The sequence below is a fragment of the Athene noctua genome, chromosome 2 (genome assembly GCF_965140245.1).
Source record: "Athene noctua chromosome 2, bAthNoc1.hap1.1, whole genome shotgun sequence".
In the NCBI taxonomy this organism is placed as follows: Eukaryota; Metazoa; Chordata; class Aves; order Strigiformes; family Strigidae; genus Athene; species Athene noctua.
The window spans coordinates 84,094,318-84,114,807 of NC_134038.1; the positions used below are offsets into that span (position 1 = coordinate 84,094,318).

At 36.2% G+C, this 20,490-nt stretch overlaps 1 protein-coding gene across 3 annotated transcripts in view; it reads right to left on the reverse strand.

Annotated features, from left to right (window-relative positions):
- The window catches only part of CDH18 (cadherin 18), a 582,223-nt gene that overhangs the window by 53,859 nt on the left and 507,874 nt on the right, over positions 1 to 20,490 (reverse strand). For all 3 annotated transcript variants that reach the window (XM_074899541.1, XM_074899542.1, XM_074899544.1), the window contains 2 exons: positions 12,831 to 13,018; positions 4,676 to 4,929 (listed from right to left, as the gene is read on the reverse strand). In XM_074899541.1, coding sequence (XP_074755642.1) covers positions 4,676 to 4,929; positions 12,831 to 13,018 — 442 coding nt within the window. The remainder of the gene's footprint in view (positions 1 to 4,675; positions 4,930 to 12,830; positions 13,019 to 20,490) is intronic.

Sequence of the window (20,490 nt, forward strand, 5' to 3'; positions counted from 1 at the left end):
ACAAAGACTGCACAGCAGCAGCAAAAGGAGTAAGATGACGTTACCGCATTTCTGTAATAGCATGACTTATTTCTTAAAAACTACTCTTATCATACGGTGTTCATAAAGACTTTCAGTTCCTCATAAGTCAGTATCAAAGATCAAGTTAATATGAGGGAACCTGCCCATGTCATGCAACTATTTTCACTATAATATCAGAGTTTCACATGGTCTCAAAACTATGCCTTTGCTCTTTTTTGAATCACTAACTTGGAGGAGGCTTAGAGAACAGCAGCAACATTATTTTTCTGCAAAGCACTCTACTGAAAACAGAACAGATGCAGTCAGAAAACTCCAAGGATCATCAGGAGTATGCGTTGTGGCTAGACAGACTCACCACCGAAGAATTACCGACAGGAAGATGGCAGGACTTCGACAGGCACTACCACAGCCCTGAGCAGTACTAGCAGCCTAGGGCTGCTCCCAGTGCACATATGCAACTTGCCAATTAAAATCTGATTTCAACCCTAATCTTCACAGAAGTCTTCCAAGTATGGGTTCAGGAAGAAAAAAATATCATTTCTAAGTAAGTATGGAGAGCTTAAAAATTAATAATATACTAAAATATTATTACACTTAGAGCATTTAGTAATCATCCTTTCTTTTATATTGTATGGGAAAATTTCAAGACCCACGCACACCAGATATTATTGTAAGACATGCCTTAACCCTGAACTTTTCAAGCAACAAAAGTTTTGGTATGGAAGCAGGCTACTCGACATAATGCAATGAGAGGGGATTAGTTTCTCATAAATGTTTCAAGGCAATAATCCCTGTGAATGAATGTCAATTTAGGATGTTTTTCAATGATTTAGAACACTTTTTTTGAAGTAAATAGCTGTTTTTCAAAGCATTCAAAAAATTTTTATCTTTAAAATTAATACATGATAGATTTTTAATATCTTTTTTCATGCTTTCTATGATTGTTTGCTTTCCACATTTCAATAGCATAATAATATTTTATTTAAAAACATAACATTTTTTTAAAGTTTCCCCAAAAATGCATTTCTATCTATTGAAAGGAAAAAAATCAACTTAAAAGAAAAATCCTTTAAAACAGTCCAAATTACCAAACAGATAATGTCTGAATAAAAGAAATCTCTAATAACTACATTTGTTATTACAGAGGTTCATTTGCTGGGGTTGAAAAAGTAAAACACTAATACAAGCACTGGCACAAAGTCAGTGACCTCTGAAGACTGCTTAGCTCAGGAACAAGCTGAAATCACTGTCATGAAATTGCAGTGAGGAGCTAAGGACAAAAAAGTTTTCAGCTCTCTCTCTACTGATAACAGTAGAAGTTGCTATTTATTTTTGTGTTTATCAAATAACTTTCTAAAACATATTTCCCTTCAGCATTGTGAATTACTGTAACTACTCTTCTAACCATTATTCAGGTTATAAGAATCATTCCTACTGCCCAAATAAACTGCTACTTAATTGGGCAGTGAACAAAACACAGCACTATATATCTTTTAGCAGCTAGACAGCAAAGAAGTGATGCAGTTGCAGCTGCGTGTGACTAATTCTTTATCAATCTCACACACATCAACGAGCACCATCATAAAGTGGAAAGGCTGCACAACTGGATTAGGAAAAACTGTTAAGAAAACCACTGCTCCGTAGCTGTCCTGGAGTTGTATCTGAGTCATTTGGCTGAGAAACTATTACTCCATTGCTCCACACAGATCAGCTGTGCAAGTCCTATTTGTAGCTATCTTCCCTGGAGACTGTGTAATCTGTGCTTTCTAAGAAAGTTTAATCTTCCTGATTTTATTTTTATAATCACTATTTTTATTTTGAATGAACTAGGAATTGTGTGGAAACCAAGGAGAGACGTGATCTCATTACCCTTAGACTATCTTTCAGACTCATCAGTGTTTCAGACAAACAGTGGAGGCGTTTCTTGCAAACCAGCACAGAAGGACATTAAGTGCACTATGTACATGCTTCTGAAAAAAGCCCAGCCTCCTGCTTGCCATTGTGAGTGGAGCATGGGACAGAACCGTGCCTCCGGTGGAGCAGCAGCTCAGCCCAACTAGCCTGGCCCACTTCTCAGGTCATGCACCATTTCCAACCCATAGTTTCCCAAGTTGCAGCCAAATCTGGAAACAACACAAAGCCCTTCTGCACCATGTCAGTGTTTGTGGGTGAACTGAGGTGAGGGAAGGGGGTTAGAGTTGCCTGTTCCTAGAGAAGCCTTTCTCCTCCAACAGGAGTAGGCTCAAGGAGAGCTTGGGAGCACACCAACCCAGCCTGGTGCCTCTTCAGAGTCCCATGCACAACATGCTAGCCCAGGCCTTAGAGGACCAGCATCTTCATAAAAAGCCCACATATTCACAAATGACATTCACTGTCAGTTCCACCGAGATGGATAAAACCTGGCTAGAGAGTGGACCTGATCATAATATAACGATACTTTAAGGATATCTGAGCTGTTACTGCCCTTGCTGAATCCCTCCAACATGTAACTGAGGGCTGGCTCCTTTCAGAACTTCATGATTCATTAAGTTTTGCTAACACTTTATTTTTTTCCCCACTGAAACAGAGACAGAGAAAAGGAACAAAGAAAAAATGAATGTCAGTGGGGGAAAAAAATAGGATAGACAAAGGACAATTTTTCTCCTCAATTATTTGAGTAATATGGATATTTAATATTCTAACCTCAATCATTGGTTACAAATTCCTGTTTGGAAAAAGAAAAGGCCAATACAAAATGCAAAATATTTGGAAATATTTCTTCTTCAATCACTCTATCTCCAAATCATTGCCCATTTCACCCATAAAATCTATTTCTGGTCTTCCCAGCCTTTGTACAAACTGCTGCTACTTCCCTTTTACCACTTTGTCTTATCCCTTTCTAGAAAAAGCTCTTAGGCGCCACAGACAGTTGAATTATGGAGCAACTAGTCAAATCTGCACATGCCCTTCCTACTCCCAAACTACCGTGATGGCTAATCTGTCTGACTGTGTTAGCTGCTGTTTCAGAATTACAGTATTAAAGCTACAGGCACTTGGCAGTTCTTTTCAGCAAAATTTTCTTATTTATGTTATGATTTAGACACAAATACCATAGTGGCAATTTTTCAAAGGCATAACTTGCCACTTAGAAATTGCATATATTGATTGTCTGACACTAGACATTTTGAATCTTAGGCTATTAGCACAGGAGAACCATAAAACCCTGATGCTTTCATTGTTCTGCAAAAATTGTTTCATCTTACCAAGACTATTACACACACCCAGCAGACTTCAACAGAGTCAGGAGACTAAAAATGCCCAATTAGCTTAAGAAAAACTGTTTTCCAAGTATATACTCATATGATTTCTACAAATGCTATACCATTATGTCATAAAAAGGAATAGCATCAAATATGTTTTCATGAAGAATTATTTTTCTGAAACATTTTAAATCCACTACCACCTTCAAGACAAACATTCATGTATTGTTCAAAAAAATTCTGACACTGCTTGTTGGTTAGAAAGTAACTCATCCCACAGATGAGGCCAGTAAAAAATGTCATTGGATCCTATTATATCTGAAAACATGTAACTGAAATCTTTAAACCAATAATGAATTCAAACTGTGATTCCAGAGTGTTCAAGGTTAAATCCAAATGATCTTAAATTTATAAAAGTCAAATTAGCATCCATATATAAATTCTTTTGGCATCAATGATTTTTCAAGCTTGTTGTGAGCCGAGCCTACTTTCAGCTCGATTTCAGTTGCTTAACTTCCAAGCCAATTCTGTTATTATAAGATGTATTTTGACCAGAACAGCAACAGAGAACTCTTCCTTTCTTTTGATTGTTTGTTGGTTTTGTTTGGTTTTTTGTTTTGTTTTGTTTTGTTTTTAATTTCTAATGAGAACATTTTCTTTAAGTATGAATTTCATTAAGACTATTAAAATCTTCCCATCCTGCTATGTTACATATTCATTTAGTTTTCAAATAATGCGTCTGATGCTGCAAGTGCTGGCTTCTCAGCACTTCTCTTTGCCCTAGACCTCACAACTGGAGATAGTATGACATATCCCTAGCAATATCAGTCGGGTGAATTATTACAACCATTTTATTATTTTGATACCTCACTAAAACTGAAGCATATTACAAAATAATGCCTTTCTCCTCAAACACAATTTTGCAAAAATTATACTGCTTGTCTGTGAGAAAAGGTGTACCTAAACAAGCTGCTGTCTTGCACAAGCACCTGGGACAACTACAGTATGGCAAGTGTGCAGAGGGCCAGCACAAGACCCACATGATGGGGAAAACAGCATTATGATACTGAACAGATTTACAGTTAGTGGCAGAATACTAACTGGCAGCAGGGCAGTGAAGTGCACCATTTTATATGATGTGGTAACATATATTGTCCTTGTTTGGACCGGTGCTGTTACAGGAACTAGTGCACACAGACCTTTTCTCAGACCAATGGCTTAATGGCAATTTTAGTGCAAACCAAAAAAAAGGCTGAGGATTGATGTCATTAAATCTAATCCATACAGACTGATCATGACTTTGTTCTATGTTTCTCTTTATGTACTAAAAGAAGAGGCACAGTTTCATATATCCCGGATCTCACTAACCCTTTAGCTGGTGGAACTCAATCCTGTATAATTTGGATTTACTATACCTCACTAAACTGTTGGCAGTGTCAGGATCCTGTGCTGTTACTGTGCCAACAGTAGTCCCGATCTTCGCATTTTCATAAACTTCCATGACATAGGAAGGCATGGTGAAGAGCGGAGGTTCATCCACATCGCCAACAATGATCTTCAGCATTGTTACATCTTTGAACGGTCCCAAGTGCGAAAAACGGAAATCAAGGTGAGTATTTGCTCCTTCGATATTAAGTGTGTATGATTTCTTTTTTTCGTAGTTGAGTGGCTGTTGGCAGAAAAAAAGATTTATCAATGCCATTCTGTGCTTCAGTTTGGCTTGCTAGCAAGCTAAGTACATCTTTTCCATTTAACTTCAACTACATTTCTTCATGTTATTGGAAAGGGACAATACTCTGTGATAGTCTGGCAGACACTGTCCTACGTTTTAAGTAGAAGGATATACATGAATTAGGATGGATTCAGGTATTCTCTACAACAGAATAGCGGGCAAGGTACCGATTTTGGAAAAACTCAGGGTTTAGAATGGCCTCAGATTCTTCTTCCATGATAATGTAAAGTCTCTGGATTTTATCACCTTTCAATTTTTATTGGTCAGTGCTAAATACTGGAAAAGGTAGACGTATCCCAAATTAAATTAACTTCATATCTTTAATTAACAAGCTTAATAGATAGTGACAGGGCTACTAAAATTCTTTCAGGCATCTCTTCTGTTAAATACTCAACTGAAAAAACACCTCCTTGCAGGAAAATACTCAGTTATCATAACAGATATCATAAGAGACAGGAGATGAAATGTGCAAGAATAGCCTAAAGATGTGCTTGTGTACTTTTTTAATCAGAAAGTATGCATCTCTATATTCCACACCATTTTCTTTTCAATTCTTTACCACCACTGAGACAACTCTTCAGCCTGTCTCACCATGTACTGCTGTGCTGCACCTGTATTACGCTGTCATAAATGGGAAGAAAGTCTGCAGCTGGGGATATGACTTCAACAGGGCCTAATGTTCCAATAAAACCCAATAGAAGGCACATCTCCAGCTGTACCATTCACCAGAAGCACCACTGTCACTTTAGCATTGCCCTGTTATTTAAAGGAAGAAGATGGGGGCCTAACTCATATCACACATCACGGGCATTTTCTTTCTTAGGAGTCCCATTTCTATCTTGTTATTTACACATGTGACTGTTCCATCTTCATAGTTCAGATGGTTTTCGGATTACTGTGAAGTAATTTTATTGACAATACATTTATTTTTACCCTACATTATCATGCTATTACACTGTCTTATGCAAGATACAAGATAAACATGACACACAAAACTCTCTACTCTTCTAGTCTCAGATAGTTATGTAGTAGAAGGGACTAAAAGGATATTTAACTTAAAAGTACACAAGTAATGAAGTTCCATTAGCAGAATTAAACAATGTCTTTACTGGGAGCCATGTTTACAGGACAAGAACTTTTCTGAGTTGGTTTATTCAGTCTCACTAAAGTAGCTGACTATTTTTTATAGACAGCCGAGGTGGTCACAGACCAGATTTCATTTCAGACAGCTATTTTTCAAATGTGCTATGTTAAGGAAAAGCACTCATTCTTGATAATAGACACCTCAGTACTTACCGGGTTACAAATTTCTGGCTTCAGGCAATTTATAAAGGACATGTGGGTTAATATTTATTATCATACTGAGCAAAGCAGGTAGTTTGTACAGATACCTATGGTACTACTGCTAAGTTTCCAACAGTCTCAGAACACAAGCATAACACTTAAAGAGTTGCATATGTGTGGAATCCTACTACAAGCAGTATCATTCTATGTGGACCTGACAGGCTGACTGAAGAGATCTCAGCATAAATATTCAAGCCATCGACCAAGGCTAAACTGGTATTTCCTATCACCCCAAAGAGTAGAAAAGTAGTACTTAAGGCAAGAAATATGAGGAACTCAATGTGTGATTTGTCAATGTCAGTGTGTATTTTGTAGATAAAATCTACAGTAAATTTGTTGTATGATGTATAAGAAAAATAGTTTGTTCGGATTTACGTATGGTACATATTTCTTTGATTACTCCTCTGTGTATTGAAGGACAATTAATACATTTTCTTAACTCCAACAGTATGAGACTTTTTTGCATTTTGTTTTCTCTGTCTCCCTTTCCTGAATGTAAAAATAAAAATTTTAAAGGCATGGAAATTTACCATAGCCTTATAAATCTATTACTATAGAAAAAAAAAAAAAAAAAAAAAAAAAGAACTAAGTATACTACTTAGTTAAATAAATTCATAAATAACTATGTTTAGTAAATTTTAACTGAGATGCTGTTCATTAATTTACGACGTATTTCTGTTATGAGCAGGGAAGTGTTAAATAGCACTTTGCATTGCTCTGCAGCATATATATTCTAAGATTAAACAAGTGTATAATAGGATTACAAATTGCAACTATGATGACTTTTTTGAAAATTAGCTTAAATTTATACTAACAATTACTGGATTAGGCTGTACAGGAAGATTAATTTCTCCAAGAAAACACACAAGGAATAACAAAAATCCTGTTTTCTTTCTTTCTTTTGTGTAGTTATTCAATCAGACATTATTAACAATATTTGTTTGGTTGTTTTTGTTCAGAAATACGGGAATAATCCATTCAGATAATCAGAAAAAGCTAACAATTCAACTACAGCCAAAGAAGTTTTTAACTTTAATTTTCTTCTTCTTCCCATAACAACTCTGAATGAAAGAATCAGCTACTGAGACATAAAAGGAAAAAGAGCTTACTCTCCTGCACTGTGATTCACAGAGGTTAAAAACCACCACTATTTTGAACACTGAGCTATTTTAGACAGAAAAGACTGTACTAAAGATTAATATTTCTAGGGTTCACATTTACTACCTTTTGTGTTTGGTTGTTGGTTTTATTTTTTTTTTTTTTTAATTTTATTTTTCCTTGTTCTCTCATGAGGAGAAGCAAAGAAATATACAAGCAAAGCAAGTCCAGTGATATTCTACATCCTTGAACAACTCAAAAGTCCAGTTCTTACATCTCTTTTCCTTTTACTTTTGATAAAATATTAAAAAAAAAAAAATTAAATCTGTTTGCAGTTTGAAAATATAGAACTGTATTTTCCTGGGTTTCTACTTAAACACTGTGCATGTGTTAAAATTGACATTTATCTTACATTTGAAGAACAAATTGGATTCTCATTTATAGACTGCCTAATGCTGTGCTACAAAATCTGCTCATAGACTCATCCATTATTTCAGATAACCTGAGCTGTTCGTTCACCAGTAGGAGGTTTTTATTTCCTTTTTTTTTTTTTTTTTTTTTTTTTTTTAATAATCTATTACTCACAGAATCACAGAGTCATCTAATTTGGAAAAGACCTTTAAGATCATCCAGTCCAACCATTAACCTAACACTGTCAGTTCCCAACTACACCATATCCCTCAGCGCTGTGTCAACCCAACTCTTGAATACCTTCAGGGATGGGGACTCCACCACCTCCCTGGGCAGCCCATTCCAACACCTAACAACCCCTTCTAGAAAGAAATTCTTCCCAATATCTAGTCTAAACCTTCACTGGCGCAACTTGAGGCCATTACCTCTTACTTACTACTTTGTTAGAGAGACTCATCCCCAGCTCTCTGCACCCTCCTTTCAGGTAGCTGTAGAGGGCGATGAGGTCTCCCCTCAGCCTCCTCTTCTCCAGACTAAACACCCCCAGTTCCCTCAGCCGCTCCCCGTACGACCTGTGCTCCAGACCCTGCACCAGCTTCGTTGCCCTTCTCTGGACACGCTCGAGTCATTCAATGTCCTTTTTTTAGTGAGGGGCCCAAAACTGAACACAGGAATCGAGGTGCAGCCTCACCAGTGCCGAGTACAGGGGTCAGATCCCTTCCCTGTCCCTGCTGGCCACACTATTGCTGACACAAGCCAGGATGTCATTGGCCTTCTTGGCCCCCTGGGCACACTGCTGGCTCCTGTTCAGCCGGCTGTCAATCAACCCTCCCAGGTCCCTCTCTGACTGGCAGCTCTCCAGCCACTCCTCCCCAAGCCTGTAGCGCTGCTGGGGGTTGTTGCGGCCCAAGGGCAGCCCCCGGCATTTGGCCTTATGGAAACTCCTCCAGTTGGCCTCAGCCCATGGCTCCAGCCTGTCCAGGTCTCTCTGCAGAGCCTCCCTACCCTCGAGCACATCAACACTCCCACCCAACCTGGGGTCATCTGCAAACTGACTGAGGGTGCACTCGATCTCCTTGTCTAGATCATCAATAAAGATGTTAAACAGGAGTGGCCCCAAAACCGAGCCCTGGGGGACACCACTCATGACCGGCTGCCAACAGGATTTAACTCTGTTCACCACAACTCTCTGGGCCCGGCCATCCAGACAGTTTTTTACCCAGCAAAGTGTGCAGTCATACAAGTTGTGAGCGGCCAGTTTTGCCAGGAGAATGTTGTGCGAAACAGTGTCAAAGGCCTTACTAAAGTCAAGGTAGACAACATCCACAGCCTTTCCCTCATCCAATAATCAGGCCTCCCTGTCGTAGAAGGAGATGAGGTTTGTCAGGCAGGACCTGCCTTTCATAAACCCATGCTGACTGGTCCTGAGCATCTGGTTGTTCCATATGTGTTGTGTGACGGCACTCAGGATGAGCTGCTCCATCAGTTTCCCGGGCACCAAAGTCAAGCTGACAGGCCTGTAATTTCCCGGATCATCCTTCCGACACTTCTTATAGATGGGTGTCACATTGGCCAATTTCCAATCTGTCGGGATCTCCCTGGTCAGCCAGGACTGCTGGTAAATGATGAAAAGCGGCTTGGCGAGCACCCCAGCCAGCTCCTTCAGCACCCTTGGGTGTATCCCATCCGGTCCCACTAATCATAATCATAACATTCAGCTTAAAATACCTAAACTATTCTAATTTAGCAAGAATTTGGTAATAAAAATGATAATGCAAAATAATTTATATTTACAAAGGAAGTATTTCAACTATCCCATCAGATTCACAGCAAGACTCATTTAAGACCAAATAGACAAAAAAAATGTGTCACTGTCCTGTCTGACCTCTTGCTCTCTCCAAGAGAAGCACATTTGCCAATAAATGACTTGCAAGGACACTCACTTTTAATGTGTAAAACCTAAGTTTAAATTCTTCTTCATTTAACTGATAGAGAAACCTTGAATATCAGTTGCCTATCTCAGTCATTAGCTGTATGAGAGGCAGAACTTTCCTGTCTCTCTAGAATTCTAAAAAATTCGAGATGTACTTAAAATTGTCCCAAAACTGAAGATCATTAACTCTTTCTTGGAAAGAAAGCAAAACAATTTAATTTTAGATGGACCTAAACAGAATTTTTATTCATACTTTTTATTTTCTGAATGAACATTGTATTTCTATGACAGTTTCCCATATATCTTCAGTATGTATCCACTGGTTATTATGGTTTTTATGCAAAACTGAAAATACTAAATGTAACTTAAGTGACCAACCACAATGCTGACCTCAAAATACCACTTTTCATTATGCTGCAGTTTATGTTTCTAATATCAGACTCCTAAAAGCAATAGCAGGATTTTATAAGAAGTAAATAGTTGTTTCCTGAACATTTCCAGTCATGAAATGGAAGAGACATGGACTGCTCAGACCATTTCTTCTAGGAAACCCAGATGATACTTGCTGACTGGAGATCAGGAAAGTTCTAGCATACTTCTCTGAAAGTCACAAGGGGGGAACATGCTGACCAGTCATTCTCTGAAGGATCCAGAGAGTAATGGATTTCACTGTCCTATTTAGTTTGGCTTTTCTAAAGTGTCCCACTCAAACAGGAATTGCATGAAGCACAGAGGAAATCCTTCATGACAGTTTGCAATCAACCCTTTGTGTCAGGATCTCTGAGACTGAAAGGTGGCTCCACAAGGCTTGTCAATAGGGGAGATAATGAAAGAACTGGATTTCCTGGGTCAGCGCAGAATGAGACTAGAAAAGATTCCTTTCAACAATTACAGACTTTGCCTGCCTGTTGAACAGCCTAGCATGGAGGCTCTGAGAAATCTGATTTTTGCATCAGAACCTCAAATAAGTGAAATTTAAAAGATTTGAGAAGGACTTCAGATCTTCAGACACATTAATATATTTACTTCTGGATTTTATGATGTGCTTACTATACGTGCTTCTAGAGAAATATTTGAGGACAAATTATTCTATTCTATTGTTATAGAAGGTTATGGCATTGATATACAAAAAAACCCTGATTCTGTTCTTAGTGGAAATTATCTGTTTCAGGTAGGCTATCAAATTCAGCTTCATACCCAATATAAATTAAAACTAATTACAGCACACAGTATATAAAATATTTATTAAACTGCATAAAAGAACTGTGTAAAAACATAATTTAAAAAATGAGATCACCTTTTTGTACTGTACAAGGAGATATTATAACTTCTCTGAGGAAAGAATGGAGGTATTTCACACCAATTTATATAGATTTAAGTGCTAATTTTCTGCTCAACTGAAATATAACATTACCTAAGCAAAATGTAGCTCTTCTTGTCTTGATGGGAAAATGACTCAAATCACTGTCATGTGTATGTATAAGAACAGGCGACACATGCTTTTGTCATATTCTAAAACATAAATAAAATTTCTTTGAAGCTATTTTGTGTGCCAAACCCAGTAAGAAATGTGATTTTATATTTTTTATGTATGGGCTTTTTTTATTTTGTTGCAAAATCCTCCTTTCTGCTTCATGTTCTCAATAAGTATAAATGTTGTATTTAATGAACAATAGTCATGGTGAACTTTTAAAGAGAGAATAATGCTCATTTTGAAGAAGAAATAACAGATTATGGCATTAGCTACATCAAGACCACCAGGAAATAAGTTCAGTGGTATAAAACAGACAGAGTTTACTTTTATGTGGCTGAAAGAGGAGTGTATTATACAACCTTTATAAAAGACACCAAATTAAAGCTCTTTAAGATACTGGGGGAGATAAGGACCCTTTTAAAATCATTATGAATTACAGAAATAACATTTCATTCAGTTACAAAATCTTTTTTAAGATGTTAAATAAAAATTTGCATACACATCTATTCAGATGCAAACCCCCCAACATTCTTTATGTTTATTCTCTTTCACACATTTTCTCTGGTTTTTATTCAGGCCCAGAATACATATTAATAAAAATGAATACAAATTCACTTTTATTTTTTCGGCTGTATGGATATAATTGATGCCTACAAGACTCAACAACAATAAATCCATGTGAGTATTGCTAAGTGATGTGTTAGCCCAAGTGAAAACTGGAATGAAGAAATTATGTCCCTTTGTTGAAAAATATTTTTAAAAAATATCACTTAAATATAATAAACCATCCCTCTGGGTTATTATACAAGTCAATTTAAATCTAGCCATATAATATTAGCATGAGTTGGCAGACCAGGAAATGTTCACTATGAAATCAGTTGAGGGGTCTTAATACAGAGATGAATTTAACTATGGAATTAGATTTGTGCATGGAATTCAGATAAGAATTAAATAAATGGCAAGAACACTTTATAATTAATAGTTTAAACAGACTGTGATAAATATAGGAAATTCATACAAATTATAATTGTGTGATAGCTTGAGCAGTTACATTTAGAGTCTTCATAAGGAAGTCAGTATTTGCATTACACAGTGTACAATACTTGATACCATTTAGATGCTAGCTGGCAAGTAAGTCAAAGAATAACAGTCTATGAGAACTGAAATATATATTCATTGCCACAGATACACTTTCTATGTCAAGATTCATGTAGTTTGGTGACAACTTTCAGGCAAATTTTACTTCTTCCAAAGAAATTTAATATGCAAACCCCTTATTCAGAAAAATGAAATTATCTTTAAAAATTCAGTAAGATTTAGTTTATTATAAATGTTAGATATGACCACTCAAAAAGCAAAGAACCTTTAAATAACTGTTTATTTAATTTCTCTTCTCCCTGCCTTTCCTGCAAAGATTTAAAGTATCTCAGGAAGCAATGTGGAGAAGCTTAAGCTGCTAAAGTTTATGGTTCAAGAGGTTTACACAGTGAAATATTTTCATCATGGTAGATGCTTATTCAGCATTCATCATCATATTTTATTTACATACACAGGGAACTTTTGAAGTCTGTTGCTTACCTTCTTTAGGGAAAGAATTCCTTCCCTTGTTTCTTTGTCAGTAGATATGGAGAACACCCCAGACCCATCACCATTTATAATAGTGTACTTCATGTCTGCATTTGAACCAGTGTCTGCATCATTTGCTTTGATTTTGCCAACAGCTGATCCAACTTGAGCTGATTCAGGAACATAGAGTTGATAATGTTCTGGGGGGAGAAAAAAACAACACAATAGCTTGGACATTTTTTAGCCAAACTAAAGTAGAGAACCACTTGATACACTTCTGAGTAAATGGAAGAGTATTTAATATGCAACACTGATAAGTAAACCTATAAAATTAGTTAGATTCCTGAAAGAATTCAAAAGGGAATTGTATTTTACTTGGGATGCCTTCATTCCCTATTCAAAATCTAAATTGCCTAATGCGGGATTTTGGTTTTCACAATTATTTTTGCTATTCTTCACATAACACAGAAATTAACTTTGAAGCTTATTTCACAACAGTATTTTTAAATGTTTATCTTATCTATAACCAAAATATATTTATTGTCACCAACTTACCATCAAATAAATAGTCAAATGAGTATTTTTGAACTGGAAAATCTTTGTATGTTAGATTTAGAATTTGTTTTTCTGAAATTCGATCCTGATCAGCTTTGCAACATTGCATCAACATGTTGCAACACTGAATCAACACACATTTTGCAACATTGGATCAACACATTTTTTTTGACAGAAAAAATGTAATAAATCTTAATATTTACCATTACCACTTTGTAGTGTTTTTGTTGCAGCACAACACCTTTTGCACACAAATTTTAATTGGTATTCACAGTAAAGGAAAGTTAACATAATGGGTACCTAAAAGTGTTACACAATTGTGTCCATGAAAAGCATCCATAACAAGTATATGACCTCCTTTCATTATTTTTATAACCTATTAGGTTAATTACTAGAAAATAAAATATTATTTTGAAAGATAATTTACTTTCACTATCCTTTTGGATTAAATCTCCTAACAGGTACAAAGTTGCCTGACAACAAGGAGAAAAAAGTGGCCAACTGTGGCAGGCGCATCCTGCCAGTGAAAGCAGAGCTTCTTGGCTGCCATCTCAGAGCAGTAGCCCAGGGCTGCCTTTGTTCTCAGGGCCTCTTGGCAATTGGGGCCTTTGGCCAATGGGAGCCGCTATTGACTACAGGTTAGATTCGTCCTGGGTATAAATGGAGTCCCCTGGGGAGCCATTTGGAGCTCGTCCCCTGGAGCAGCAGCTGTGGTCAAGGACTCTCCCCTTGGGTCAGGACGCTGCCCAAGGAAACTCCGTGAGGGACCGTGGGTCGGGATTCTGCCCTGAGCAGGTCCTCGAGGTTGAGAGCCCTCACTTGTCAAGTGAGTGATAAAGTGTTTTGGGTTGTTGTTAAACCCTAGGGAGTGAGGCTTTGTTCAGCATTTTGGGTTGCCATTAAACCCTATAGAGCTCTTTGTAAAGCGTTGCAGGTTGCTGTTAAACCTTGGAAATCTGTGCTATCTTCCTCTAACAGATATCTGTACCTATAATTTACAGAGAGCTAGTTAATTGTGTTAATTTTTTTTTTTTTTTTTTTTGTGGTCGGTTGTTTATTTGAGAGTATCTGTAACACCAACAGACACAATGTGATTACATAAACCTCAATTTCCATCTGAAAGTAGGCCTCAAAGACATCTCAAAGAAATGTTCTTCAATAATGCTAGTGTTGTAACACAGCAGGGATTCTGAAACCTACCAGCACTGAAAAGGATAATACACATTCAATAGAAGGTGTGTACATACCAATTCCCTGCCCAAACAACCCCTCATCCAAATCCCTCCCCAACAGTCTTCACAGTTTACATCACAGACCAACCACCAACACAGAAAAGAGAGCAAAATATCAACTTCTGTTATTAACTATCTTCTGAAACGCTACAGTTTCTTCTGTATTTCTCTTAGGCATTCTGTGATAGTGAATGCAACACAGCAACATTGAGGTAAATCAGAAGACACTACAAATCAAAGCTAACATGTTGTTACAGGTTGCTGGGTTTAAACCAGCTCGCATGACTGCAGAGGTGCCCTCAGAACGTAGAAAGAGAAAGGCAAAACTTAAACAGAATTCAGAGATTAAACCTGCATTATGGCAAAAAATCTCTATTTGTTGAATGGATTGAAGAAATTATCAATCTACAAAAACTGCAATTGAAGAGGGAATGGATGCTATCACTAAAACACAACTAATTTTAGACACCTGTTAGAAAATAGATTTTATTACAAATTTGTCTAATTCCTTGAACAATGGTTCCTAAACCTATTTATAGTCTTGAATTATTTTTGTAATACTACCCCATAATACTAATAAACAAATAGGAGTGTGAGAAAGATAGACGAGTGTGCTAAACTTTGTTAGTCTGAAAGGAAAGAGAGGTTTCCTAGGAAAACTAACATAAATTACCATGCATTAGGAATATCTCAAGGGAAACATGAAGTGTCCAGCAGAACAAGAGAAAAAATATAATTTAGCATGTAAAAAAGAAAGAAAATACCAACAGTGATATAACAGGAAAACAGCTTAGTAGTTGATTCAATTGGAACACATAGTTAATTCTTTGTTACAATTCTTTGATATGCATATAAAAAACATCTTCACAAATTTCCAAATAAATGCAATGCTTTGCCTTGCATTCATTTGCAATGCTTCATGATTACGGATGATGTCAACTGACACTTTCATACTGCTGCTTGCTTTATTTCATGCATAAAATTATAGTGATGGGATGAGATTCATTTTGGAATTTAGTTATTGTTAAAATAAATGTGAAATGTGGTCTTTTGACACTTTTGCTCTGACTAATGCATTCCAAAAAGGAAAAGGTTGAGGCCATAAAGAATATGTTATGTAGAGGCCATGAAGGATATGTTATATAATCAAGCCACTTCAGGAACTGCAAGTGTTATAACCATATGATGGGGTGAACTAATTAGAGACTTCCAAATAGTCAAACTAGTTCAAATATATCCACATGACACTACACTCTGCTTTACAATCACACCCCAAGTGCTAGCCATCTGTTTCAGAAAATCATTTTACTGATACCAGCTTCAAACATTCTGAAATACTAAAACTTCAAGAAAAACATTTAAAATCACTCATTAGTTATCTGTCAGTACTTGTGGAACTGAAATGTTTCCAAAAAATTGATGGAATGAAAACTGATAAAAACTAAAAACTATTAGATCGTAAGGTCAGAAATGTCTCCCAATAAGTATTTAAACATGGCTTCACAGAGACAGCCTGAAGATGTCTCATAAAGACATAAGCCAAATTATTACAAATAATACTATCTAAAACCAAAAACCACATAAAAGAATAAAACTCAGGTAATAATTCAGGTAATAACATGATGGTTAGGTAAAATATGTTACAGAACTTTATTTAAACTAGCAGTAGGAAATGGAAATGTTCTTACTAAACACTAAATCATTGTAAACTTTATTACTGGAAAGTAGAAGATTCAACCAAAGGCTCAGTTGAAAGTTCCCTTGGGCACTGAATAATGTGGGATGCATATACTGTGAATTTATGATTCTTTATAGTAAGCTATGAGTCTGTCTCAACCCTCTAAAAATTGGTTTCACCAATTCAAAACTGTTTCACCAAATCTGTCCGAGTTGAACAGAATGTTACCAGCATTGCAGCCTTCCAGGAGCTGTTGTAAAGCAAAAACATTAGACACTCTTGGGGATGTTCTAAGTTGTTCCAGAAGAGCTGCCCAGTGGCTTATAGATCAAGATTCTTTAGAGGCTGATTTGTTTCTCAGTTTTTGTGCTGATATTCATTCAGATGCATTCACTTAGCTCATTAAATGAGTAAATTAATACTCTTTTCCAGTTAATTATATTACATAGGATAGTCATACCACTTTGCAGGACTTTATGCTAATTAAAACATTGTTCAAGTACATATAAGTGATCTTCATCTTTCTTTCAATAAACTATATTGTCAATAAACAATATGTATGTATTATCTGTCACTGTAGTACAGAAACAATTTATTGATCTGTAGAACAATTTAATTTTCATTTCAATCAGCCTAGAGGCAAGATATAATGCTGTGTTTTCTCTAAGAAAAGAAATTCTCTTGTTTGAATCTCTCTCAAAAAAAAGAAAAAGTCAGTATTTAATGCAAGTCAATAAGCATGTAACTTTATTAATTAATTTATTTTGTTGAAAATTTTGAGTTTTATAGGTTATAATGTCCTCTTGAGCAGTAGGAATTACCTTACTTAACAAAGGAAGACAGGAGAGGCATAATAGTGAACTAATAGAGAAATATGCAAATATTTGACCTGCTTGTTATTTGTTTATCCAAGGTATAGTTTTAGTAACAGGATAAATAGTGCTTGGTGATGAACCAACAGATGCATTCATTCATACATCACAGCTTGCACACTGATGCCTTTGTCTATCTACTAGCAAATTGATAAACACAACAACTGTTTGCCTTAACATAAAAATACCACCATATCCTAAACATATATCAAAGTGCTATGTGAAGAAAATTTGCTTGAGCCTACAACTACCTAAATACTCAGTCATGAACCAAATTAATAAGATATAGAGAATAAATGGACAGTAAACCAGGCTCAAAGTATGAAGATTATGAGCACAAAATTCAACTGGCAGCCAACTAACAGTAGTTGTTCAGGAATGAAAACTCTGGCCAAAACTATTTAATGTCTTAATTAATTACCTGAATGATGGGTTGCACATACTCACAATAAGTGAGTGGACAATACCAACTTGGGAAATGCTGGGGCACAGGGCTGCTATTCAAAGTGACCTGGACAGGCTGGAGAAATGGGCTGAGAAGAACCTCATGGTGTTCAGTGATGGCATTGAGGGAGGAATAGTGCCATTCACCAGTACACGATTGGGGGAAGCAACCCATAAAGCAGCAGAAAAAGAACTGAGGAGGACCCTTCAAAACTTAACTAGAGAAAGTTCTTAGCAACTTGATATAACTGAACCTGCTTTACACAGGGCTTTGGGTCAGATGACCTTTGGAGGTCCCATATGAAACTATATTCCTGGCATTCATGAAGTTGTGTCTCATATTTTAATGCCAGCCATCTTTGATAAAACTGAACTGCAGCTCCAATAGTGGACTGTCCTCAATCTTGCTTGGTGCCTTTCTTCTACAAAGTTATTCTTCATTCACAGACCTGATAGTTATCATTATGTGTAATAGATTATTCTGGATTTATCTTTTGAGACTGCAGGTTTTTAGAAGTCCATTTCTCACAGTATGTCTTGGACATTTGTTACATCTTTCTTTATTATGCTTATTTTTAATATAATAAAACCAATTTTAATCACTATTAATACATTTAATCATAATGAATACAGTAACTTTTACAATTCCAGAAGCTCAGTCAATTTTATATCTACTGTCTTTGTTCTGAATACTCTTTTTGATGACAATATCCCTTTCATACTATGAAATTAAGGGAGAAATTTTTAGAATGTGTGTTTGGCTTATTCTTCCTTGCCAAAAAAACAACACTTTAGCACTTTCTGAAAATATCTGAAGTTATTTCTTATTTGTAAATATGAAACTAAAACAATCTTTAAAACTCAGACATTTTGCTTGCCTTGAAACTCTGGAGAACATAATACTCTTGGGTCAATTTAGGAAAAAACACATTCTTCTTAGATGCAATAGACTCCTTTGGCTACAAGACGACTTGTGCATCCCCATGTCTCTGCTTTTTACATCACGGTCCAAAACAGGAGTTATTATCTGTGATTAACATTATAATCAGTGATGAGTTTAATTTATTTTCCATGCAACTTTGCCTTTACAGACAGTAACTAAAAGTACCTGAGAACTTTCTGACTAATTCTCAGAGGTCAAAGCCTTCTGACTTCTTGTACAAAGTGTGAAGTTTATGCCACTCATGGGTAAAAGCAGAAACATAAAAAAATCTAGGTTTCCTGGATTTTCAGATTCAGTACTTTCCTGTAGGTATTGAATACCCAAATACTCATTTGCTATGCAAATGGCATGGGAAAGACAACGTATACACTCCATAATCATCACTAATGAGCAACTTAATGGTTGTGCATGACCTGTACCAGCCACTAGAGCTGTGCTGTGTTGAGCATATTCTGTCATTTAAAGGGGGACCACAGCTACATCAGTCAGCTTCGGTCAGCAGAATATAGCAACACCTGTAAAAGGGATACGCTCCATTTGGACTATGTTTATTTGTTTGTTTATCCCTGGTATTAGTACAGATAGGATTGTGCTCCCATAGGGGTTTAGCTTCATAAAGGACATGAAAATGAAGGCAGTTCTAAAGAACAACCCTTAAAATGGAGTTGTCCTACTCTCAATTCTCCGCTCAGTAAACACAAAACAAACAACCCCCCTCATTCCCAAAACCATGACTGCCTCATTCAGAACACTTATAGAAACCCCTCTTTTATTAATCTAGAGTATTTTAAAATTATTTTGCTATGTACTATATATATAACGAATAATCTACCTTGTACATAGAAATCCTCATAAGTAATACCCAATTAAGTGAAACAAAAACCACTGATAGACTCCATCCTACTGTTAGGAGTAAACTTGATGTACATAGCTGGCATTAAAGCTCAGTATACAGACACAAATTTTCTACAAATATTTAGTCTGGCTTCAACATAAACATATTTTTGCCCCTCTCAGCTTTCCATTACATTTGAATTCCATAAACAATTCTGTGATGAAGATTTAGTGTTTTAAATTATTTTTAAAGAAGAGTTTTAAAATCAGGTACTTAAATACTCTTGCAAAGTATTACATTTAGTTCCTTTAATTTTTACGGTAAAATCTGATTATGGGAATCACAGTTATCCTGCTCAGAAAACAGAATATCATGATATTTCCTACATGTTCAAATGCTGTTGAAAAATTTATGTAATATTTCAGTGATAAATTGATCAATCTTGTAGATTTAACTTCAAATATTGTGCAAATATGAGAACATAACAATCCTCTCACAAACAAATAGAATAAGAAGACAATTAAGCAAATCACTTGGCGTAATATTTTCCAGTCAATGGAAGCATGTACTCAAAGATACATATACTTTATTTCTTATCTCTTAACTAACTGTCTTTGGTACTTAATGATCATCAGCTCTTAAGTAATGTATTCCTCACATGTCCTTCTCTTTAAGCATACCATAGGTGAATGATTGATTCTAGCATGTTAAAAAGATAAAACATTAGAGAAATTTTAGAAAATCCCTCAGATCACTGAGGCTTGTCCCTTCTACCACTCTGTCTTTTCAGGATATTATTGATGCTAGCTGCTTTTTAAACAGTTCGTGTGCAGCAGCCTTGCTAAGCAGGTGATTCTAAATACTTCTGGAGAATCAACAAAGCACGGTATTTCTTCTATGTTGAAGATGAACAACTGCTGTCTCTTGGCCTGACACATTCAAGTCACACACCTTCACTGGGTAATACAAGCATATAATAGCATTTTCCTCATTTACATGCACTCCTGACTGTCACAGCCAGAAGGAAACTCATGCTCTGAAAACTGACAGAAATGGAAGCTTGAAATATGAAAAAGGAATCTCTCTAATTGTAATGAAAAAAAAACCAAACCC